At 39.7% G+C, this 26,372-nt stretch overlaps 1 protein-coding gene across 5 annotated transcripts; it reads right to left on the minus strand.

The window, feature by feature from the left end:
- Positions 1 to 462: 462 nt before the first annotated feature.
- Positions 463 to 24,740, minus strand: ZNF558 (zinc finger protein 558). Of its 5 annotated transcripts, none has more exons than XM_082456946.1 (11): positions 24,505 to 24,740; positions 23,604 to 23,691; positions 16,392 to 16,478; positions 16,160 to 16,269; positions 15,386 to 15,511; positions 14,740 to 14,828; positions 14,040 to 14,126; positions 13,702 to 13,828; positions 8,124 to 8,219; positions 7,529 to 7,611; positions 463 to 7,026 (listed from the first exon to the last, which is right to left on the minus strand). In XM_082456946.1, the coding sequence occupies exons 5-11, from the start codon at positions 15,414 to 15,416 to the stop codon at positions 6,244 to 6,246; spliced, it is 1,296 nt and encodes a 431-aa protein (XP_082313072.1). In that variant the 5' UTR covers positions 15,417 to 15,511; positions 16,160 to 16,269; positions 16,392 to 16,478; positions 23,604 to 23,691; positions 24,505 to 24,740; the 3' UTR covers positions 463 to 6,243. The 5 variants fall into 5 exon arrangements, with proteins under 5 accessions (XP_082313072.1, XP_082313074.1, XP_082313075.1 ...); XM_082456948.1 differs by having other exon boundaries at positions 16,153 to 16,269; XM_082456949.1 differs by lacking the exon at positions 16,392 to 16,478.
- Between the last annotated feature and the right edge of the window lie 1,632 nt (positions 24,741 to 26,372).

The following is a 26,372-nucleotide window of genomic DNA, read 5'->3' on the forward strand; positions in this document are numbered from 1 at the left end:
CAGTTGTCTGAGGTCCTGATGCCTCGTGTCGGGGGTGAGGGGACAGGTGATCACTTCATAGGGCTTCTGTGGGCTCTACTGTTGGATGCAGACTGTGAGCATTACCTGCTGGAGCTCCCATCTTGGGGGTGGATTGGGGGGTTGATTGCAGTGGTTTCCATCATCTCTAGTAGGGTATTGGTTTAATGTGTTTTTTAAAATTATTTTTATTTATTTATTTATTTATTTTTATATTTATTTATTTATTTTAATATTTATTTATATATTTATTTTAATATTTATTTAAATATTTATTGATTTATTATTTATTTATTTTTATATTTAATATTTATTTTTATATTTATTTATTTTTATATTTATTTATTTATTTTTATATTTATTTATATATTTATATGTATTTATTTATTTTTATATTTATTTATTTTATTTATTTATTTATTTATTTATTTTTATATTTATATGTATTTATTTATTTTTATATTTATTTATTTATATTTATTTATTTATTTACTTACTTACTTATTTATTTATTTATGACTGTGTTGGGTCTTCGTTTCTGTGCGAGGGCTTTCTCTAGTTGTGGCAAGCGGGGGCCACTCTTCATCGCGGTGCGTGGGCCTCTCACTATCGCGGCCTCTCTTGTTGCGGAGCACAGGCTCCAGACGCGCAGGCTCAGTAGTTGTGGCTCACGGGCCTAGTTGCTCCGCGGCATGTGGGATCTTCCCAGACCAGGGCTCGAACCCGTATCCCCTGCATTGGCAGGCAGATTCTCAACCACTGCGCCACCAGGGAAGCCCCGGTTTAATGTGTTTTTAAAGCATCTTTCTTTGACAGTGAGAAATTAGCTCTCATATTCTACTATATATTTACTTAGTTGTTCAACACTAGTATACACACAAAGTAGTTTCAGAAGTGCTAACGCGTGTCATCTGTAAAACAATTTTTTTTTAGAGTACAGTATTTCTGGACAGTTCTTTTTGTATTCAACTTTACAGTATCCAATCAAAACTGTCTTCTAAAGTAAATTTGGTTTCCTTTTTGCCCCGTTCGTTGTGGTTATGTTATTCATTTGTCATACAGTTAGGTTCATTTGTTATAGTCTGCATTCCCTCCACTATCTGGGGGATTAATTTTTTCTTTTTAAACCCACAATAATATTTACTCTCTGTGGTGGTACAGTTCTGTAGGTTTTGGCAAATGCTAGAGTTGTGTATCCATCGACACAGTCACGACTGAACATGATACGCACAGGAACATCAACACATTTGTAACAGAACAATTTCATCGCTCTCAAATCCCTTTGTTCTGCCCCTTTGTGGTCACCACACCCCCTCTTACTCCTTGCCCCTAGAAGCCACTGATTTGTCCTTCCCTAAAGTTTTGCCTTTTCCAGAATGTCATACAATGGAATTATACAATAAATGTCTTTTCGTCTCTGGCTCCTTTCACTTGGCACTAATCTGACTTAAATTTAGGTATGTTACATACAGTACCATGTACAGATCTTAAGTGTTCAGTTCAGTGTGTTCTGACAAATGCTGTACGTGTGCTCCTAAGATACAAAACATTCTCCTTGCCCCATAGAGTTCCTTCAGGTCTCTTCAATCCCTGCTCCTCCCTCACAACCTGAGCTTAGATGCAACCACTGTTCTGATTACTTTCCTATCACAGATTTTTTTGCTTGTTCTTGAAATTCATACAAATATAACTGTACAATATTTACTCTTTTGAGTGTGGCTTATTTTGCTCAGTATAATCCTACAGTGAATTTTAATTAATTCATAATAAAAAATGAAATAAATATACAATGTTTCCTATATGCCAAGAAGTCTCTTAAGTGCTTTACATGTATTAATTGAATCCTTAGTATATGTCTAAAAAGTAGGCACTCTTATTGTTTCCATTTTACAGATGAAAAAACTTTGGCATGAAAAGTTTGTCACTTGCCTAAGGTAACTATCTCTAAAGTAGAGAACCGGGATTGAGCAGAATAAGAGATTGAACTGTGATAACTTAAAAATGAAGACTACCCTTGATCCCATGGGGAGTTCCGGAGCTGGGGCTGACCCTTCAGGGGTGTCTCAGATTGAGGCAAAGTAATTGTACCTTTGTACCCCCCAAATGAACCAGTCATTGGAAGTGGACTGGCCCCTGGACAGTTGCCATAATCTTAGGTGTGGCACTTCTCTTTGGCCCAAGGGAATTCCCAGAGAGGCTGTCAGCATGAGCCATTAGCAGCCAACACTTCCAGCAGCTGGGGAAGTGACTTAGTCCTAAAAGAAGAAACTGGGAAATATGCTGGTCTCCCTTATGGTCCTCCAATTATGCCACTCAGATGTACTTGCTTCTTACAGCGAATGCACATAGGATTCTGGTTGCTCTTGTTGACTGGAGAAATTTACAAGAGAAAGATAAATGGGACAAACTACAGACAATTGTCCACAGCAGCTATTCTCAGCTGTTCTAAGCGTCAGCTGCAACTGACACTTATCATCACGTTCCTCTACTACCCTACCCTACCCTACATTCCTTTCACCCTTGACTAGCATCTCCGCTGGTCTAGGTGGCTTACCTGGCGGGATGATCCAAATCCTCGTCGAGGAGTCTGAACACCTGGTCACCGTACCTTTCTCAGGATAGAGCTGCTACACTTGTTCATCAACAAAATTGGGAAAAGAATATCAAGAGACATCTCATTGGATTACCTGAATGCCGAACGTTTTCTTTGCCCTCACTGTATAATAGAAAACCCACATCTTCTGGGTGACAGGACTAATTACCCATGCCAAAAGCCATGGTGACGTCTTTCCTTGTGTGCTGGCCTCATAGCAGCCATAAAGTTCAATGGGGCTCTTAACTTTGTCTCCCGGTGGAAGTGTTCGCCTTCTGGGAACCAGGACCCTTAGGTTATTTTTTGCACTTTCCTCCCAAGAACCCCATATCCATCTTGAAGAACACTTGTGGAGGAGACTATTTTAGACCACAGATGGGAGTATATCAGCACTTTGACAGCACCCAGGATGCTAGTTGATGGAATTCCTGGGTAGGGACATGAAGTTTCCACCCAGGTGACTGTTAAGAGTAGATTCTAAGAAGCAAAAGGGGTGAGTTCTGGTTTTCTTCCCCCCCAGAGAACCCACTTACTCTACCTTGCTGCACCTTAGAAGGTTAGTCAGTATGAACTGTTATCAACGGGCTTTCTTGCCTTATGGCTTCTGGTTGGGTTTAGTCAATGGGGAGCCTGGGCATGAAACAGGAGAATGAAAGAGACTGAAGTCTGGCACTGGCTATTTCTTACAGAACCTGGGTCTGGACACCACCCCTGTCATCCTCTCAGCTCCTGGAATACAATTCTCTCCTCTCTTATCTCTGGATTTCAATAATCTTTCCCTCCCCTTGCCCCTTCAGGCTTAGGGGTGTTAGAGCACTGCCTTTACCAGCTACTGGATACCAACCGCCTTTTGTGGTCCTTCTATTGATACATCCTTCCTACACTACTCTGTAAGTAGCCCTTTTATGAAAACTCTACTTGAATTGCCCTAGTCTGAACGTCTCAGTTGTTTCCTATTGGGGCTCTAAGAGGCCAACTCATTGAAAGTATAAGGGAAAGTCCTAACAATAACCCATAAAACCCAACAAGAGCAGGATCCACCAAGTCTTTTCTGCCACTCCATCTTCTCCCACTCCCTCACCGTCCCCAGCTTGTTCTACTCCATTCACACTGGCCTCCGTGGTGTGGGCCTCGGCATATGCCAAGACCACTCTTGCCACACGAATTCATGTGACTCACTGTTCCAACTCATTAAGGTCTCTATTCAAGTGCACCTTAACTAGGAGACTTTTCTTTCCTATTCTACATAAAATAGCAGGATCCCAATCCCCTTTATCTTACACTGCTTTAGTTTTCTACATCACACTTATAACAACATATTTTCTTGATTTTTCTGTAGGGAAAACCATTAGGATGTATTTTAATGGCAAAACTTGAGTTTCATTCATTGCTATAGACACCAGTGTCTCAAACAGTGCTTGGCATATAGAATACACTCAATAAATAGGCTAGTGGTTAAGAGCACAGACTGTCTGGATTCAAATATGGGCTCTATCATTTACTAGCCAGTGAACTTAGGCAAGTAATGTAAGTGTACCATGACTGTTTTCTCATCTGCAAAATGGGATATTAACAGTACACTTTTCTTAAGCTTATACTGAGTACTAAGTTAATATCCATAAGGCATTTAGAAGAGTGCGTGGTCTTTGGGAAGAGCTATATAAACGTTCAACCATTGATTATTGTATTGAAATACTTTGCTATGAAAAAATACGGCCCCTACATAAAAAAGAACAATTCACAAAACAATACCTAACCATTTATGTACCTATTTACATCAAAATACGTAAAGAAAAAATGACAATTACCAAAAAGAATTTGTCAATCCATAACAACGGTGGAAGACTTTAATTCACATCTATCGCTAAATAAGCTTGAGAGAAAAAAAAATACCAACCTGAATGTACATACTATATCTGAACATCATAAAGTCCACTTACTTGATAAAAATGTCATTAAATTAGAAAAAGGTATGTAGCAAATATAATCTAATTTCTACTAGGATAATCTAAATCACTCAGGAGATAATCAGAAATACCTTTATGAATAAGCAATGTGTTAATATTTTTAGAGTAAATGATGATAAACATATTACATATAAAACTATGGAACATAATTTAAGGTTTATCTTAGGGTATAGCTATAGATATAAATGTTTATACTTAAGCAAAGACTGAAAATTAAAGAGCTAGTTGCCCCACCCTAAGGATGAGACACTGATAAAGGTAATCCCATGCTCATAATATTTACACTTTTCATTCCCAGTTTAAAGTATTCTGTGGCCACTCAGAAAAGAGCTGAGGCAATCTCATGTTGAGTATCTTCTAGGGTTCCCCACCTGCGTGACTTCTCAGAAGTCAACAGACAGGACTCACCCAAAGATTTCCCAAAATTAATCCACAGGTTTTGCATCCAGGAATTTAATAGTTTTCCTAAAGTAAGAGCTATCATTAAAGGCATTCCCTCATTCTTTATACTCACAAGTTTCTCTGCAACGACTTTTCACAGTTTAAGGAATGTGGGAAAATGGAAGGCTTTCCAATACTGATGCCATTCAATGGGACTTTCTCTCCAGAATAAATCATCATATCTCTTAAAAATTGAGAGAACATTGAAGGCTTTCCCATAGTACTTGCACTCGGAATCTCTTCATCTTCTGTTCAATAATGTAAACGCTTGTGCTATAGGGTTTTCCACATTCCTTATATGAGTGAGTGTTCCTCTGTAGTGATTCCTCATGTGTGTTCTAAGGGATGAGTGTCCCTGAAGACTTTTACATTCTGATGATATTCATAGGATTTTCCCCTTAGTGTGAATTGTCACATGACTCCCTAGATATCACCACTGTATTCCTCAGATTTATACCCAATACTTAATCTTTTGTGTACATTAGGGTGAATTTGAGCTGAAAGCTTATCACAAAGACTGGACTCATGAGGTTTCTTTCACGGGTGAATTAACACGAAAGTTATTAAATATTACTTCATACTGAACAGACTGAAAGAATGAGGGTCTCCTGAAGGCCTTACATCAGTGATTTCATGGAAAACTTCTCAGATGGTTCCCAACAATCTGTTTCCTGGTATTCATACTGAGTATGGTCTCTTCCCACACTGTATCAGGATTGGTCTGTGTGACCATTAAAATATGGAATAAGTGATGATATGTCCTTCTGAGACTAGGTCATAAAAGACACTGTGGTTTCTGCATTAGCTCTTCTTTAAATCAAATGCTTTGGGAGGAACCTGCTTCTATGTCATAAAGATACACAGCCCTGTGGAGAGTCCTACATGGTGAGAAAATGAAGGTTCCCTGCCAACAACCAGCACTAACTTGCCAGGCATGTGACTGAGCTATTCTGGAAGTGGACTCCTCAGCCAGCAGTAAAGCAGATGACAGTAGCTCATGCTGACATCTTGACTACAACCTCATGAGAGATCCTGAGCTAGAACTACACAGCTAAGCTGGTTCTGAATTCCTGACCTATAGATAATAAATGTTTGTTGTTTAAAGCTACTATGTTTTGAAGGGAAATCTGTTATGCAGCAACAGATAACTCATACATCTAGTGTGAGTTATCACAAGTTGTCTGAGAGATAAGAAATCAGTGAATGTTTTCCCAGTTATTGTAGTCATATCCACCTGTTATGGATTCTCTTGTGCACAGAAAGGTAAGAGTTAGTGGTGAAAGATTTCCCACAATGATTACATTCATAGGGTTTTTCTCCAGTGTGAGTTCTTACATGTTTCTTAACAGCTGAGAGATTATTAAAGGCTTTCCCACAGTTACTGCATTCATAGGGTTTCTCACCGGTATGAATTCTCTTGTGCACAGTAAGAGAAAAGCTACTGCTAAAGGATTTTCCACACTGATTACACTCATAGGGTTTTTCTCCAGTATGAGTTCTCATATGCTGTGTGAGATATGAGCTCTTCCTAAAGGTTTTCCCACAATCACTGCACTCATAAGGTTTCTCTCCTGTATGAATACTGTTGTGCCCAGTAAGGGAGGACCTCGTGCTGAAGGCCTTGCCACACTGATTACATTCATGGTGATTCTCCCTCGTATGAATTCTCTTGTGGCTTTTGAGGTTACAACTAGTACGGAAGACATGAAAACACTGGTTACATTCGTAGGGTTTTTCTCCAGTGTGGATTCTCACATGCAGTCTGAGGGAGGAAGGATCATTGAAGGCTTTCCCACAGTCATTGCATCCATAGGGCTTCTCCCCATTATGTATTCTCTTATGAATAGTGAGGTAGGATCTACTGCTGAAGGATTTGCCACACTGATTACAGTCATAGGGTTTTTCTCCAGTATGAATTCTTTTGTGCTGAGTAAGGTTAGATTTTGTGCTGAAGACTTTAAAACACTGATTACATTCATTGAGTTTCACTCCCAGATGACTTCTCTCCTGTTAAGAGATGAATGAAAACTATAATTTATAATATTTTTTAATATTCAATGCTGTTATACAAATTCTCTCTCCCAGGAATTCTGTTACATTATTATAATTGATGCTTTGGTTACCTATTTTAAATGCTTGTCAAACTGGGCTTCTGCCCAGTTTGAGCTCTTAGAAGTTAAAAAAAGAGACACACATTGCCACAAGTTCTTATCATATTCACAGAGCATTTTCTGATAAATTTAAGACCACTTTATATTTCGACAGTCAATATTTTAATCACATTTAAGGAAATATTTACTTGTGGAAACTCTTAGTAAAGAAACAAGTCTGGAGTTAATTTATAGTTTTCTCCAAATTCACAACTGATTTACAGTATCTCTCCTGAGACACCATTATCTCATATGTAAATGACATTTCCCTTTAATGACTCTCCTGTTTATTCTGTGGCTTTCTATCTTATGGAATTCTCCTACTGTGAAAAAACAGCAATCAAGCATGTTAGTCTTACCACTTTTACACCATTAGAATGTTCTTTTCTAAAAACATGTTTCTTAGGAGTTAACCATTTTGCTTTAAGTACTGTCTCCAAATCTGAAACAAATTGAAAAGAAATTTAAGTTGATGGAGAAAAGAAATACAAAAGTACACACGAGTATAGACAGACTGAGGGATTAGGGTTTTTGAGGAAGTTTGCAATGAAAGGGATATGAGTATTCAAATTACAGGTATTAAAAAAGGATTCTAAAAGGATTAGGACTGATCAGAGATTTACAAAGGGAGGAATTATCAGGAAGGTAAAGTAGGAAGGAATCGGACAAAGAGCTCATATGAGACTTAAATTTAAAAAGGAAAAGAGAAGTCTTTATTTTTTCCCCCACTGAGTCCAAAGTAAAGTATGAGATGTTGAACAGAAAGTTAAAGAGGAAAGAAAGAAGGTGCATGAGGAAGCTCATAACAAATGTTCGTGGCCATCTCTGTCAGAAAAAAGGACATTTTACAAAGTTCCGTGATTGGCATTTCCGAATGTAATACTCCCATGCCCTGAATCATTGGCTAGAGCTATTCCTCAAAAAGACTATTTCTCATATCTTCCTAGTGCTCACCTGGACAGGTGCCTGGAAGAATTCCTCTTTCCTCTGTCATCACCTTGTCTTCTTGCTCCAACTGGGAGATCAGACTGGGTTTATCAACGTTATACCCTATTTGTGGAAAAAAGATGTGTTATAGGGGGGCTGTGCAAGTGACAAGCAACTGCATGAAACTGAAGCCAAGAATTCTGAAGACGGGCAAGTGTGGCTTTGGGAGCAATGAAATAATTACATCTAAATTCTAATGAATATAGTAACTCTCAGGAAACAAAAATACAAGCAACTCATTCAATATCCAGGTGACAGGGCACACATAGGCCCAAAGTCCATGCCCAGGTTTTTAAAAAAAATTATTTATTTATTTTGGAGCAGAGAAAGGTTTATTGCAAGGCCATGCAAGGAGACGAGGTGGCTCATGCCCTAAAAAGCCTCGAGCTCCCCAAAGGGTTTTGGCAAAGCATTTTTAAAAGCCAGGTGGCGGGGGTGGGGGTGGGGTGGGGGCAGGGGGCTTGCAAGGTACATGATCAGATCGTGCACAATTCTGATTGGCTGATGATGAGGGAACAGGGTGGTGTCACAAGGGTTAACTTTATCAGTCCTTAGGCTCCAGGAGGCCTGAGGCTATGTGCTCATGGTCATCAAGTAGTTAACATCTTCCATCTGGTAGTGGTGGTGTGGGGGGGGAATCATGCCCAAGTTTAAATACACACTTCAAAAGCTATAAAGCTTTTAAATATGGAGAATATAAAGTCAGGGTAAGGAAATATTCAGTTCATAGGGAAGGAATTAAACAGAAAGCTCTATGAGCATGGGGACCATGTCTGTCTCCATCACTGTACTCCTACACCCCAGTAACAGACCCAGAAACAGACACATGCTTGAAGTCTTGAGAGAAATGATGACAATGAAAATCATGGAATATGGAACTTCAGAAGTCCCCTTCTCTATAAAAACAGTGAACAAACTGGCAAAAACTGTCAGAACAACTTTATCGCAACTCTGAAAACTTATCAAAAGTCTACAGCAACCCGGAAAATACTTAATCAAAGACAAAAAACAGCTGACATTTTAACTGACCCTTGCCTCATCCTCTACTCCTTGCTTTGGCTGTGACATTGCAGACAACTCCTAGTACTAGAGGGAGTAGGATGGACCTTATTCTCAACAAGCTGTGGTTGTTTGTTTTGACCTTTCTGGTGGCTCCCTGAAGGACTCAAAGGGCTCAAAGGGCTTGCCTTTACTTATCTAACCCCAAACTCTCTGAAGGCTGAGCTGGTTACCCAGCGGGCATGTGCTGAAGACATTAAAAGGCAATATATTAGCCACTACTGCCTGAGGCAAGTAGAAACAGCAAAGGAAAGCAAAAGGCAAACCAAGAAGCCTGGAGGAAAAGTATAGAATAAAATGTTTTGGGGAATTTTTGAAAAGTTTTCTGAAAAGCTCCCTCATACTCCTTTGAATCTAGAAAGCCATGTGCATACCCAGGCTTGGGCACATGCTCAGAAAAGACATGAGAGGGCACTAAGTCCTCACCTTTGGCAGACCTTCAGGCTCTGCACAAACAGGAAGTGAAAACTAAGGCAGAGTTATAAACTGCTTGATTTTGAAGGTATGCCCCTGTATAGAGAGACTAGGAGTTTTTTATTTTTTGTTCCAAGTGTTCAAGGAAATCTGATAAATCACTAGCTAACCATTAAGCTAACAGAACAGAGTCTTCAGTGGCCACATACAACAAATACTGACATTACAAAAATGAGTTCAGAAATATCACTAAACATACATACCACACCAACTAAAACAAGCAACAACAACAAACTCTAGGGATGGGGAAAAATGTGATTCCAGAATTACTATGTTGTAATATTCCAAATGTCTAGTTTTCAACAACAAAAAGTTATAAGGCAGGCTAATACACAAAAGTATGGCCCATTACAGGAAAAAAACCCCAAAATTTAGTAGAAACTATCCTTCAGGAAGTCCAAACATTGGACTTGCTAGACCAAGAATTTAAATCAACTGTTTTAAATATGCTTAAGGATCTAAAGGAAACCATAAGAACAAATTCTGACCAAAGAGAAAACATCTTAAAGAGACAGAGATTATAAAAAGAAACCAAACAGAAATTATGGAATTGAAAAGTACAATAACTATAATGAAAAATTCAGAAGAGTGGTTCAACAACAGATTTGAGCAAGAAGAATCAGTAGCCATGAAGATAGGACAACTTATATTACTCAGTTTGAAAAACAGAAAGAAAAAAAGAATAAACAAAATATGACCAGCACCTAAAAGACCCATGGGATACCATTAAACATACCAACATATACATAATAGAAGTCCCTTAAATGAAGAAGGGGCAGAAAGAATATTTAAAGAAATAATGGCTAAAAACTTCCCCAAATTCGATGAAAGGCATAAATGTACACAACCAAGAAGCTTAACAAACCCAAAACAGGATAAATTCAGAGTCAGAATCCATCCTGAAACATATAATCAAACTCTGGAAAGACAAAGGCAGAGTATCCTGAAAGCAGCAAGAGAGAGGAGATTCATCATGTGCACAGGATCATCAGTGAGAGTAATAGATAATTTTGAATCAGAAACCACAGAGGCAACAGGCATTGGGATAATATACTCAAGCTGCTTTAAAAAAAAAAAAAAAAAAGAACCAAAAATTCTGTCCTTCGAAAATAAAGAAATAAAGACATTCCTATAAACAAAATCTGAGTGTTTGTCACTAACATATCTATCCTACAAGAAATGCTAATAGGAGACTTGCAAGCTGAAATGAATGGGCAATGAATACTGACTCAAATCCACACAAAGATATAAAGAACACCAATAAAGGAAAATAAATAGGTAAATATAAAAGTCAAAAACAATTGTTTATTTTTGGTTTGTAACTCATGTATGTTTGGCTATGACTCCTCTTTTTTTCTAATATGATTTAAAAGAGAAATGTCTGAACTAAAAATTATAAATCCATGTTAATGAAACAATGTATAAAGTTATAATTTGTAAAAAACAAACAAACAAAAAACAGCATAAGGAGGGGCACAGATATACAGGAGCTAATTTTTTGTATACTGTTGAAATAAGCTGATATGAAATCAAAATAGATTGTTTAAAATTAAAATGATAATTGCAATCCCTCAGGCAACCACTAAGAAAATAACTAAAAAATATAAACACAAATGAGAAGGGAATCAAAATGGTCCACGAGAAAATACCTAACACAAAAGTAAACAATAATGGAGGAACTGAGGAATAAAAATGATATAAAGCATGTAGAAAACAAACAGCAAAATGACACAACTAAGTCCTTCTTTATAAGTAATTCCATTAAATGTAAACAGACTAATCTGTCCAATTAAAAGGCAGATTTTGGCAGAATGGATAGAAAATAATCAATTATATGCTATCTATAAGAGACTCACTTTATATCTAAAGACACTAACAGGCTGAAAGTCAACAAGTGGAAAAAGATATTCCATATAAACCACAGCTAAAAAAGAGAGAATGTGACTATACTAACATCAGGCAAAATAGACTTTAAGACAAAAATTCTCACAAGACACAACAAAAGGTATTATATGATGATTAAAAGATCAATTAATCAAGAAGATATAATAATTACATATACGTATCTAACAACAAAGGTCTAAAATACACAAATTCAAAACTGACAGAATTGAAGGGAGAAATAGAGTTCTACAATAATAGTTGCAGACTTCAATGCCCCACTTTTAATAATGGGTAGAACAACTAGTTAAAAGACCAACAAAGAAACAGAGGACTTAAACAATCCTATAAACTTACTAGACCTAACAGACATAAAACACTTCACCCAACAACAGAATACACATTCATCTCAAGTGCATGTAAAACATGCTCCAGAATAGAGCACACATTATTCCACAAAACAAGTCTAAATAAATTTAAAAACAATAAAATCATACAAAGTATCTACTCTGACCACAACAGAAGCAAATTAAAAATAAGCAACAGAGGATATGTATTGAAAAATTTAATATTGTTAAGATGACAATAATAGCCAAAATCATCTACAGATTCAATGAAATCGTTATCAAATTTCTAACAGCTTTTTTTACATAAATGGAAAGGTGATCCTAAAATTCATATGGAATTGCAAGGCATCCTGAATAAACAAAGCAGTCTTGAGAAAGAACTAAATAGGAGGAATCACACTTACTGACATCAAAGCAATGGTAATGTGGTAATGGCACAATGCTAAACACAGATTAATGGAAAATAATTGAGAGAACATAAACTCGCATTTTATTGTCAAATAATTTTTGACAATTGTGCCAAAACAATTCAATGGGGGAAAGAATACTCTTTGCTACAAAGATGCTGGGACAACTGGATTAATACATGCAAAAGAATGAAGCTGACAATTTCTCCTAAGCCATATAAAAATTAACTCAAAATAGATAAAAGATTTCATTGAAAGGTAAAACTATAAAATTTTTGGAGGAAAACATAGAGGTAAATTTTCAGGACCTTGGTGGCAATAACTAGGTATGATACCAAATGCATAAGAAAAAAAAGGAAAAAGTACATAAATTGGACTTTGTCAAAATTAAAACTTTTGTGTATCAAAGGATACTATCAAGAAAATGAAAAGATACCATACAATGGAAGAAATCATTTGCAAATAGGATCTAGTATTTAGAATATAATAAACCTCTAAAACCCAAAAACAAAAAAGATAACCCAACTAAAAAATTGGCAAAGAACTTGAATAGACATTTCTCCAAAAACGATATACAAACAGCCAACAATTACATGAAAAAAATGTTCAGTGTTATTAGTAATTAGGGAAATGCAAATCAAAACAACAGTGAGATACCACTTTATACCCAAGAGGATGGCTATATTCAAAAAAGCAAATGTTGGGGAAGATATGGAGAAACTGGAACCCTCATATATTGGTGCAGCTGCTGTAAAAAACAGGTTGGCAGTTCCTCAGAAAGCTAAACATAGTAATCTATAACCCAGAATTCCACTCCTAGATACATACTGGAGAGAACTGAAAATAGGTGTTTGAACAAAGACTTGTACACAAATATTCAAAGCAGCATTATTTACAATAGCCAGTAAGTGGAAACCACCCAAATGTTTATCAACCAAATGAATGGATAAACAAAATGTGGTATATATCCATAAAATAGCATATTATTCAGTCATAAAAAAGAATAAAGAAACTATACATGCTACAACATAGTTAAACCTTTAAACATAAAGTTGCCTGAAAGAAATGAGACATAAGGATCACACATTTTATGATTCCATTGATATGAACTGCTCTGAATAGGCAAATCCATAGAGACAGAAAGCAAATTAGTGGTTGCCAGTAGTGGGGAGTGGGGAAGGTAACAGGTACTGGCCACTTAATGGGTACAGGTTTTAGGGGTGATGCACAACACTGTGAATTTATCAAAAGCCACTGAGCTGCATACTTTAAAACGATTAAAATGGTGAATTTTATGTTATGTGAATGATACCTCAATTTTTAAAAAGTCTTGTTACCTGAGTCATTAAATAAATGCAGGAATGATGTCAGGCTTACCAAGTGAAGCCAGGTTCCTGCAGTTCTCCAGCATCACATCTCTGTACAGTGTTCGCTGAGAAGGGTTCAGCAGTGCCCACTCTTCCTGGGTGAACTCCACAGTCACATCCTCGAAAGTCACCAAGTCCTAAACCACCACAAACATCACGGCTTAGCCAAGGACCAACCCCACCAATGTTGACAGGAAAAGAGCCAAGGATGAGAGAGGAGTAGGAACAGGGAATCCAAAGCAGAAGCTGTATGGGCAGGGTTCTGATCTCTGCTCTCAACTGCTCCTAGGGTCAGCCCTGAACTCTCTTCTCCTGTCTATTCATGCCCACCCCCAATGTTAAATGTACCTCTAACACACAGGTGATTTTCTTTTCCAGTGAGACTGTGACATCCTGCAATCGAATTCCCCTCAATCTCAAAGGATGAGCATAGGCCTAGGACAGTGCAGAAATCAGAGAAGTACTTGGTAAATGGATGAATGATGCCCTAACGGCCATCACCAATTGCCTGAGTTTAGGACACAGTCATGTCTTTCCTTAGCTTCCCCTTAAAACTCTCAGCAAAGGGGGAGGAGAGTAGGGAGGGAAGGATTGGGAGTTTGGGATTAGCAGAGGTAAACTATTATATATAGGATGGATAAACAGCAAGGTCCTACTGTATAGTACAGGGAACTATATTCAATATCCTGTGACAAACCATAATGGAAAAGAATATGAAAAAGAATATATATATATATATTCTGTCACTTTGCTATACAGAAAAAATTAACATGACATTGAAAATCAACTATACTTCGATAAAATTAAAAAACCAACAACAAAAAACAAAAAAAAACTCTCAGCAGAACATGGTGTAGACAGTGACCCTGGAGGAGGCTCTACATTGCAGTAAATGCTGACATATGCTAACACTGTTTGGGTTGCCCCAAACCCTCCATCAGATGCCCGAAGACCTGATTTGGCTCTGATGCTGCAGGTCACTGAAGGATAACAAGTCCAACTTCTGGTCAAAGGAATAATGATTTGGAAACAGGAATATCTGACTCACCTGTAACCAGTGTGTCAGGAAGCCATTAGCCAACCCTTCCTCCTCTGTGCATCCTTTCTGGTGAGAGGCTGGGTACGGGGAAGACTGAGCTGGAGAAGAAGAAATGTCCCAAGAATCCAGGCTTGCCCCCTGTTCTCACACTCACAAATCTGGAGGCTCCCTCACCTACTTGTGATTGACTGCATCCCCAACAGACACAAATGACTATTCCCACACACAGCACATACCGACACCCAAACACCCACACTCAGCTTCCACAGGAAAACGGAACAGAGCACTCTCTCACCCAGGGCCAGAAAATAGGGCCAAGCGTCCCACCACGCTGGAGGAAAAGACTACTATTTCCATTTTGCGGATGAAGAAACTGAAGTCCCAAAGGACACCACTATTATTTTTTTTTTCAGTTTATAGAAAGAATTAGAAGTATAATTCAAAAGCTCCCACACATTTGCCACGCAGGTGACATCTCCACAGACACTCAAACCAGCTAAGTCCCAAATCCCAAGAACCACAGAGTCAGGCACCAATGACGTCCAGGTTCCTGGGGTAACACACCCGCCTCAACTTCTCAGTCCCTTCCCTCTACCTGCTCTGTGGTGCAGGGGCCTTTAACACCGGGGCTCTGAGGGCTGACCCCCAAACTCACCACAAGTGGGGGACAGAACCATGGTGGCCATCCTGTGCTTCAGACAGTAAGTTTTCCTGGGCAACAGGGAGCGGAAGAACGAGGACGCTCCTCCTCTTATCCCCGCAGTGCACTCAGGACAGGGCTCTGGAATGAACGGGAAAGCACAAAGTGTTCACAACCAATTTCCCTCTCCAGGCTACTGAGGATGAATCTTTCTTAGCCTGTCCACCGTTTCCTCCTTCAAAATGCGTCTGCCTCTGCCCACAATGGTGGCTACTGCTCCATCTACCTTAAAACCTCAGCTTCACTGAGTCTCAGGGCACATTCTTCCCATCCACGTGGTTGTCACAAACACATTCCCAGCTACAACCCCTCATTCACTGGAGACTGTGGCCCCTGACTCCCAATATTCTTTCAACCTCCCATCCTACCGCACTCGAATGACATCAGAGCCCAGGAGGGTGACCCTCACAGTACTACGAAGTCTGTCCTCACTCCACCTTGGCCACGCACTTCCCCAGGCACCACCCCAGACTTTGTCATCACCCGACATGATTCTACACCTACAACAATAGTTCAGAAATTTCTCTCTCTGAAGCCAATCTCCCAAACTTCGACCTTGCTCATTCATGTTTTTCTTTCACTATATGTGTTCTTCTCCCACGCAAAGGGCTCAGTCCACACACTCTCCTACCCTCCTGCTAGAGCCACCTCCTCTCCTCATTTTTTACTTTCCCAGCTTGGGTCTCACCGTCCTTCATTTCAACAAATTTCTTCACCCCTACCTCCTACCTTCACTCTGGCCCAGCAGAACTCCAGCCAGGCATGATTCCAATCATCTGCCTGCTCCACGGCAACATCTGGGCAGACCAACCGGCACAAGAGTGGTCATGTTGCCACCTCTAGAAAAACACGGTCAGCAACGTGAAAAGAGCCCTCAACACAGCAGGGCAATTCTATAAGTCAATGTAACTTCCTACTCATGAACCCTTCTCTTATCTCTTTAAATCTCACACAGCCTCACCTTTTCCCTCTATGGTTATCAGCTTCCCGAATAGCTTGAATGATCCAAGCTTCCTGGTATTCACAGCCACACTGAATCAGGGCTGACCTGTGTGACCAACAGAAAATTGTGGAGGTGACTTCTGAGGGTAGAACCCTACAAGGCACTGTAGCTTCTGCTTGGTCTTCTGAACTGCTTGCTCTAAGGGAAGGCAGCTGCCATGTTTCAAAGACACTCAAGCAGCGCTGTGGAGAGACATACTTGGAAAGGAACTGTCCCCTCCAACAGTCAGCACTGATGTGCCAGAATGTGAGGGAACCTCCTTGGAAGTGAACCCTTCGGCACCAGTCAAGCCTTCAGATGACTGCGGTCCCAGCTGATAACCTCCTGCAGCCTAATGAAAGTCCCAAGCCAGAACCTTCCAGCTAAGCTGCTCCTGAATTCCGGAACGACAAAAACTGTGAGAGATGGCAAATGATTATTGTTTTAGTCACTAAGGTTAGGGATGATCTGTCATGCAGCAATACATAACAAATACACCCTCACTTTCAGCAGATGGTCCTGCACCTTACTTCTCAAAGTCATCTTCATGAGAAGGAATCTACCTTCGTATCTTGCCACCAAAACTATATTCTGCACCATGGTTTCCTGCCTCTCTCGTTATAAACCAGGACCTGCCTTTTCTATAACACTGGGCTCTGCAGTTCTGTTCTGTGTTCCACTCCATCTGCCTTTTTAGGAGCGGACACCATCGATTCTCTCTCCTTGACACTTCGCTTCAAGCTCTCCCACTCTACTGGACTCCCTCACACCATTTAAACTCAATGAAGTGTTTTTGGTAGTGAGACAAATTTATCCTAAGGGCATAGTTTTCTTTCTAGTTACCACCCAGTCTGTCTCTCTCATCTTTTTTTTTTTTTTTTACTCTCTGTCTCATTTCCTCATGTCCCACCCACTCTGAGACACAGTTTAATTTGGTTTCCACCACTACCAATTCAATCAGTAGAATCACCATTGATCTTATTCACAGAACGAAGATGTAGATTGCAACTACACTGATACCATTTCTTATCTGTCAGATCAACAAAGACACAGGGGACCACATCTTTCATTGGCAAGGCTGTAGAAAAAAGCACTCTCATACACTGTTGGGGTAGAACACCTGTGGAAGGAAATTTGTTATCCTCAAGCAAAATGCAAAAACATTTATCATTGCCCTGTCAATCACACTACAAGGAATCTATTTGAAAGATACACAAATACTAAAAGACATGAGCGAGGTTATTCACTGTAGCATTATTTATAATATCAAAGGATTGGAAACAACACAAATTGCTATATATAGGAAATTGGTTCAGTAAACTACAGAATATCCACATAATGAAGAAGCATGAAGCCAAAAAAAGAAAGACACAATCTCTAGGTATTGATGGAGAGTTTTATCTCCAATAAATTTAAATGAAAAACAAAAACAACAACAACAAAATCAAGGTACAAAGCAATAGAAATGGAATGTTTCCTTTCTATAAGGGAATGCCTCTTCTCCCTGGAGTTACAGAATACAACGTAACTCCATAAAACCAGCTTCTCAAGGTGTCTGTGTCCTTCCTGCATCCAAAAGATAAAAGCAATAAAGTGAGTGTGTGCAGGGAGGGGAACACTGGACACTACGGTTGAGTGTCCAGGTGAAAAATTGTTGCAGACAGTCTTTGACTCCTGGGCCTGTGGGGTAGACAGATTAATGCCTCTGCCCCAAAGATGTCCACACTCTACTCCTCAGAATCTGTGAATATGCGACCTTACATGGCAAAAGGGATTTTGCAGATGTAAGTAAGGTTAGGATCTGGAGATGGAAAAAATTATCCTGGAATATACATGTTGACCCAATGAAATCACAAGGGTTCTTCTTTATAAGAGGGAGGCAGGAAGGTCAGGGTCAGAGAAGGAGATGTGAGAATGGAAGCAGAGGTCAGAGAAAAAGAGAGAGAGAGAGATTTAAAGATGTTCTCACTGGCTTTAAAGATGGAGGAAGAAGCCACAATCCAAGGAATACAGGTGGTCTCTATAAGATGGAAAAGGAATGCAGCTCTGCCAACCCATTTAGGATTTCTGACCTCCAGAGCAAGAAAATAAATGTGTTACTGTAAGCCACTAAGTTTATGGTAGTTTGTTACAGCAGCCATAGGAAACTTGAACAGCCTCTCATACCAAATCTTCCCTGAGGTCTTAGTGTGACTCCAGCAGACCCAGATAACTGCTGAAGAACTTCTCCACTCTCTGCAGGTGGAAGAAGTCTACATTCTTCCCACCAGGAACCCAATTTGCCTTTAGGAATAGTTACAGTCATGAGCTGAGGAGTGACAGGAGGGGTGGGATCCAGACACCCCCAAAGCCCCAAGAGGAAAGCAGGCTGGGAAGGTGCCCAGGACACTCTCAGGTCCTGAGTACCCTCTCCAGGTCTTCTGGCAGCTGAAGTCTCCTATTAGGGGAGGAGGGGTCTCTGTTCAGTTTACAGATTCAGTGACTCCTGCACCTGGAGTCAGTGTTGAGAGAGGGTCAGAGGATGGGCCACTCTATACCAGTGCTGCTCAACAGAACTTTCAGGTATGATGGAAATGTTCTATACTTCTGCTCTGTCCAACATGGCAGTTCATATTTTCTATTTCTCTGATGAAACAGAAAATCTGAACAGACTGATCACTAGCAAGGAGACTGAATCAGTAATAATCAAAAACCTCCCAACAAACCAAAGTCCAGGACCAAGCAGCTTCGCAGATAAATTTTACCAAACATTCCAAGAAGAACTAATACCAATCCTTCTCAAACTCTTGCCAAAAACAAAAGAGAGGGGAGTTCTTCCAAACACAGTTTACAAGGAAAGTATTACCCTGATACTGAAAACCAGACAAGGATGCCACAAAAAGAGAAAATTACAGGTCAACATCCCTGATGAATACAGATGCAAAAACCCTCAACAAAATATTAACAAACCAAATTCAACAATAAATTAAATCATACACCATGGTGTAATCATACACCATGACCAAGTGGGATTTATTCCAGGGATACAAGGATGGTTCAAATCAATCAATGTGATACACCACATAAACAAAATAAAGAAAAAATATGATCATCTCAATAGATGCAGAAAAAGTATTTGACAAAATTCAACATCCATTTATGATAAAAACTCTCCACAAAGCAGGTATAGAGGAAACACACCTGAACATAATAAAGGCCATATATGATAAGCCCAAAGCTAACAACATACTCAATGGTGAAAAGCTGAAATCTTTTCCTCTAAGATCAGGAACAAGACAAGGATGCCCACACTTTTGCCACTTTTATTCAACATAGTATTGGAAGTCTTCACCAGAGCAATTAGGCAAGAAAAAGAAATGAAAGGCATCTAAATTGGAAAGAAAAAAGTAAAACTTTTTAACTATTTGCAGATGGTATGATTTTACATATAAAACCCTAAAGATTTCATTAAAAAACTGTTAGAACTAATAAACGAATCCAGTAAAGTTGGAGGGTACAAAATCAATACACAAAAATCTGCTGTTTCTTTGCACTAATAATAATCTATCAGAAAAATAAATTAAGAAAACAATCCGTTCACAATTGCATCAAAAAGAATAAAATACCTAGGAATTTAACCAAGGGTGTGAAAGACCTATATATTGAAAACTACGAGACATTAATGAAAGAAATTGAAGAAGACACAAATAAATGGAAAGATATTCTGTGCTCATGGATTGAGAATTAATGTTGTTAAAATGTCCATACTACTGAAAGCAGTATGTAATCCCTATCAAAATTCCAATGGTATTTCTCACAGAAATAGAACAATCCTAAATTTTGTATGGAACCACAAAAACAATCTTGAGGAAGAACAAAGCTAGAGGCATCAAAAGCCCTGATTTATACTATATAATAAAGCTATAGTAATTAAAACAGTATGGTATTAGCACATAGCTCAATGGAACAGAATAGAGAACCCAGAAATAAACCCACTCATATGTCCAGTTAATTTATGACAAAAGAGCCAAGAATATACAATGATGAAAGGGCAGTCTCTTCAAAGAATGCTGTTGGGAAAATTGGAGAGCCAAATGCAAATGAGTGAAACTGGACCACTACCTCACACCATACACAAAAATTAACTCAAAATGGATTAAAGACTTGAACATAAAACCTGAAACCATAAAACTCCTAGAGGAAAACATAAGTGGTAAGCTCCTTGGCATAGGTCTTGGTGATGATTTTTTGAATCTGACACCAAAAGCAAAAATAAGCAAGTGAGACTACATAAAACTAAAAAACTTCTGCACAGCAAAGGAAACCATCAACAAAATGAAAAGGCAACCTACTGAATGGGAGAAAACAATTGCAAATCACATATCTGATAAGGGGTTAATGACCAAAATATACAAAGAACTCATATAACTCAATAGCAAAACAACAATCAGATTAAAAAAAAAAGGCAAAAGACATTTTTCCACAGATGACATACAGATGACCAACAGGTACATGAAAAGATTGCTCAACATCATTAACCATCAGGGAAATGCAAATCAAAACTGCAGTGAGATATCACCTCACTCCTGTTAGAATGACTACTATGAAAAAGACAAGAAATAAGTGTTGGTGAGGATGTGGAGAAAAGAGAACCATTGTGCACTGTGAGAAATATAAACCAGTGCAAACACTCAGGAAACCAGTATGGAGGTTCCTCAAAATTTTTAAATAGACCTACTATATGATCCAGCAATTTTACTTCTGGGTATTTATCAGAAGAAAACAAAAACACTATTCAAAAAGATCTCTCTCTCTCTCTCTCTCTCTCTCTCCATGTTCACTGCAGCATTATTTACAATAGCAAGATATGGGGAAACAACCTAAGGATCCATCAATGAATGAACGGATAAAGAAACTGTGGTATATATACAATGGAATATTATTCAGCAATAAACAAGAATGAAATCTTGTCATCTGCCACACATGGATGGACCCCGAGGGCATTATGCTAAATGAAATTAATCAGACAAAGACAAATGCCATATGATCTCTCTTATACGTACAATCTAAAGAACAACAACAACAAAAACAAGCTCATAAAGAATAGACTGGTGGTTGCAAGAGGTGGGGGATGGGGGTAGGAGAAATGGGTGAACTGTTTTTTTTCTTTTCTTAAATTTTAAATTGAATAAAATTTTTTCTAAAAAAAGAAAGAAATGTTCTATACTGCTCTGTCCAACATGGTAGCTACCAGTCACATGTGGCTCCTTGAAATGTGGCTTGTAGGATTGAGGAAATGAATTTTTAATAGCATTTTTCATTGGTTTAACTGAAATTGCTACATGTGGCTAATGGCTACATGTAGCCATTAGTAGTCCAGCCCTAGACATACTCAGGTCTGCCCTTCTTCTAGCATGTAGAGAAGGGGCCCTGTGAGAGGCAAAGTGGGGTGAAAAGGGGCCTGAGTGAGGGGAATGCCTGCAAGACTGCACAGCCAGCAGCTGGGAGCACAGAAAGAGTTCTGTGCCACCTAACAAATGCATAAATGAATGGAAACACCAGGACATTCTCTCAGTTCTAAACTCCAAGCTCTCTTCTTTCCAACTACACAGCCATCATCCAGGCTTAGGGAATAATCATCTCATTCCCTAAACTTCCCTAATATCTTGCCTCTTAAGTCTTCATTCATAATCCTGAAGTCCATTCTAATCCACGTGCACAGTCCAATCATTCTTCTGCTCACACCTCTTCGCTGTCTTCCCCCTGGTCTTAGAACAGAGTCCACAATGATGTCTGACCAGACCCTGCCCGTTCACCATTTCAGTCTGGCTCGTGCCCCTTATCCCTTGACTGGCTTGCCTCAGCCATCCCATCTTCTCGGGTCATGAAGCACACCAGGCTCTCTGCTTCAGAGGCTGTCCACATGCAGCTCCCTCTGCCTGGACTGCTCTGTTGAGCCCTATGACTAGCTAAATCCAGTCCCAACTTTAGCTCTTTTATAAATATCAGTTCTTCTCAGGAGGGCTTCCCTGTTAACCTCAGGTTGAGTTCTCTTGTGCCAAGCTCTCCCATCACTCTTGCCATTAATTGTTTAAAATCCAAACTCCGTATTAGAATATAAATCTCACAGAGGCAGGGCAAAGTCTGTTTGGTTCTCCAGGGTCCCTATACATCTGGCCCTAGGCCTGACTCATGGAGAGGATGAGCCATCCTGGTTTGCCTAGAGTTCTAATCCTAATTTGAACCCAAAATATCCTGTGTCCTGGCAAACCTCTCAGTCCTGAATAAAAGAGCATGGTTGGTCACCATAAATAGTGCACCTGAAGAATATCTATTGCATGACAAGCAAGCATTCCCCTTAAGAATGTTACAGGAAAGACAGAATGACAAAGGCGCACGCATACACACACACAACTGATAAAACCCAACAGTATAAAATTACTCAAAATGACTATCTGCAATATGAATCACCAGACTGTTATTTCATAAAAGTTTAGAGAAACAAAGTTAATTCTTATAGAAGCCAAGTTGTAGAGTACAATCTTTGGAAACTATTGCCCTACCCTTCAATCTGCAAGTTGTTGCTTAGTATTCCTCCAAGTGATTTTAAATATCATGAAGAAAAAATAAAACAAACAAAAAACAAAACAAGAAACAAAACCAAACAGAAAACACTTGCAAACAGAAAATACATCTGGTTGCTGGTCAATTCAATTTTAAATTTCTGTTGCCAATATAAAGAAGTTCAAATTATTTTTCCCCTATGTACCCCTATAGTTTGAATCTTTGTGGAAGATTTATAGGGTTTTAGAAGTCAAACTGAACTGGGCCTGAGGAATGTTGTTGAGTAATCCTGATATACACATAAAAAATTTATATGTTTATACTTATATATAAAATCCTAAAATTTTTAGTATTATGGAATGCAAGTAAATCTACATTTCTGTTACTTATTTATAGTTATTTACATGCTTGTTTAACGTGTATTTATTTGCACATAACTGTATTTACTTATTTATACTCACATCACCACACACCTTACTATCTTTCCCTTGAATATAATCCATCAAAGATAAATCATTTTTTTTTTTAAGATGCCCTCACTCTTAGTGACTCCTTGTGTTTACACCTGAGCACAGGGAAGGCCTATTAGCAGTTCTGCACAGCTGAGGCTGCTGGCACCTGTTGTTACAAGTTCCACATGGTACTCACCTGGTCACACAGAAATCCACGGGTCAGTGAGGACAGGTGAAACTTGAGGCTGGTTTCAACTCACACTTGAACTCCAGAGATAACTTGTCTGTAGGAAAAAAAAGAAGGGTACAAAGATTTCTTTTGAGGCCTTTTATAGGGCATAATACAGCTGCTGGATGGAAAGGCCACACCACTCGCTTTTCTTTTTTGTATTTACTGTACTGATTTAACGTGTAATTGTTGGCTATGACTGGATTTTCCTGATTCCTATCCAGCCATCTGCTCTCCAAGTGGGAGAAAGCGGCTTCATGCGGTGTGCATTCATTCGCCTTGCTGAACTCATCTGGCTGGATAGTGATTTTTTTGTGACTCCAGACGCTTTTAATACTGCTTGTCACTCAGGGGCGCTAAAAGTGACTCAGCTAACCTTTAAGTTCACTCAGGGGTTTGAAGATTGTAAGACCCTAGAGCAGGGTTTCCAAACCTGGACACTACTGATAATGCTTTGTCACGGGTGCTGTTCAGTGCGGTGTAGGATGTCCAGCAGCATCCGTGGCCTCCACACACTATACGCCAGTAGCAGCCCCTCCCATTTGTAACAACCAAAACAATGCCTCCACACGTGACTAAAAGTCCCCTAGGGGGCAAAGTCACACCGGGAAAAGGTGATGGGGAGAGGGGGAACTCTGAGGAGGGGACGGCGGCGCCCAGAGCTAGGAGGAAACGGACGCTATGGGCCAACCAGCGGGATGAGCCTGAGGCCCCAGGGGTCGAAACGCGGCTCGCGGGAAAGGGGGAGGAACGCCGGAGCCTGTGACGGGGGTGCCCCAGACCCATGCCCCTCCCTAGACTCCTACGGGAGCCCCGGGACTGCCCGCCGCTCACAGAGTCCTGACCCTCGCACTAAGGCCGAACGTACCACGTGAACCCAGTCCCCCGCGGAGAAAACTTTACACACAGCGCAGTGAGCCGCCCAGCGACTCCTTCCTCAGCACCGCCCGGCGCTTCCGCTTCCGGTCTCGGGCTGTAGCCAGGGACTTCAGTTTCCGGTGCCTAGCAGCCGCAGGCAGCGGGGCATTGCGGGGCTCTGGGTTAAGGTGGCGGGCGGGGCGGCGGCCTTGCACCCAAGCCTCCGACGAGGTATTCTCGTTTGCTTAGTGAGTGCAAGGCTGGGCAGTGGGCTGGGTCAGCGCCAGCGACTGAGACCCACTCTAGGGGCGGGGCTGTGGGATGGTACCAGCTTGTGGGCGGAACCAAGCCCAGAGGGCAGGGTTGTGGGCGGACACCCGTTTCTTGACGGGACTGAGGGCGGGGCTGTGGCTGGGTACCGGATCTGGGGGGCGGTGCTAGAGTCTCAACCTGAAGGTGGGCAGAGACTAGGCCCAGGGGCGGGGATAAGGCGGGGGTGGGGCTTGGGTAGGCGGGCAGGAGAGTGGGAGAAAATCAGCTTCAGGGACGTGGGTGAAGGCGGGGCTTTCCGTGGATTCCCCAGGCTGTACAGGTAGACGGATGCTAAACAACTTTTCTTCAAGCCTTTCCCCATGTTCGCGGAGCCTCACACAGCCCAATTAAACGATATGCTCATATTTAGGAATTTTTTTAACTGATGTTCTTACATTTAAAAAAAAAAATTGGATCATATATTCACCTTTCTCTTTAACTTGCTGTCACAAGCCGGTAGATAGGGATCTAACGCTATTTTTTTAAAATGTTTTTTTTGTGGGGGAGGGGGCTAGGTCATAGATACACATATAGGAAATCTTCAAACAGTGGTAGTCAGTAAAATATTCTCACTCCCATACCGTCTCCCGGTCCTTTCTCCGAAAGATAAACATCATTTTCTACTCTATCCTTCCAGATACAGTGTGTATATGTATGTATGTGTGTATGTATGTACAGGCCCAAGAGGGATGCCCCCCAGCAGGAAATGAAGCTGGTAAATTGTCTCATTCATTTGGATCTACTGAAAAGAGATTTAAATTTATGTTGGAGAGGATGAACCAGTGATGAATTGATAGAAATAAAACAAAGAAACAAGGGAATTTTACCATTTAAAAAATCCAAAGGAAAAAAGTGAGAAAGAGAATGTATTTATAAAATCTGGATCAAAAATAAAATGAAATCTGGATCAGATTCATATGTCATAAAATGGTAAACATCTATGTAATAAAACAATAGACACTGACTTTCAATTTATCCTAATTTATTATATAATTATATTGGGGGAGGGGAATTATGTTTTAAAATAGCAAGAGAACTACATGCTATTTTTTTCAGAGAAGAAGGTAATTAGAAAAAATCAAAAGCTGAAAAATGAAAAATCTGTATAAGTAGCTAATTTAGAAATACAGAATTACAACCAGAAAAACAAATAAGTTGTTTGTGGGAGTCAGAATGAAGACTGGGGGATGCAGCTTTTCATAAGGCTTAAAATATTATTTGAGATATATGTGTATAGACACACATACACACACACACAGAAACCTGAATTTTTATTCCAAAGGGATCATAAAACTCTAGGCAGAATTTATTTTTAAAAAAAGGTTCACTTTGCAAAAATAGATTTTAAGAACCGCAGACTTCAAGCATTAAAAAAAAAAAAAAAGCTATAATCACCCTGGTGGAAAAAGGAATAGGCATTACATTCCACAATACATGACAAGTATTTTATGTACATTACTCCTGAGTATTTTCACGGAAACGCATAAGGAAATGCTATTATCTGTCTCCATTTTACAGACGAAGAAATCAATGGAAGCGTATTGCTAAAATGTTCATATTTCATTG

The sequence above is a fragment of the Balaenoptera physalus genome, assembly GCF_965194825.1.
Source record: "Balaenoptera physalus genome assembly, chromosome: 3".
NCBI classification, from domain to species: domain Eukaryota; kingdom Metazoa; phylum Chordata; class Mammalia; order Artiodactyla; family Balaenopteridae; genus Balaenoptera; species Balaenoptera physalus.

Coding starts and splice junctions, on each gene's coding strand:
- ZNF558 (XM_082456947.1), bottom strand. CDS start 15,416: ATGGCCACCATGGTTCTGTCCCCCACTTGTG. Junction 14,127..14,739: donor TCCTGACACACTGGTTACAG/GTGAGTCAGATA, acceptor GCACTGTCCTAG/GCCTATGCTCATCCTTTGAG. Junction 7,027..7,528: donor ATTCTAATGGTGTAAAAGTG/GTAAGACTAACA, acceptor ATCTCTTAACAG/GAGAGAAGTCATCTGGGAGT.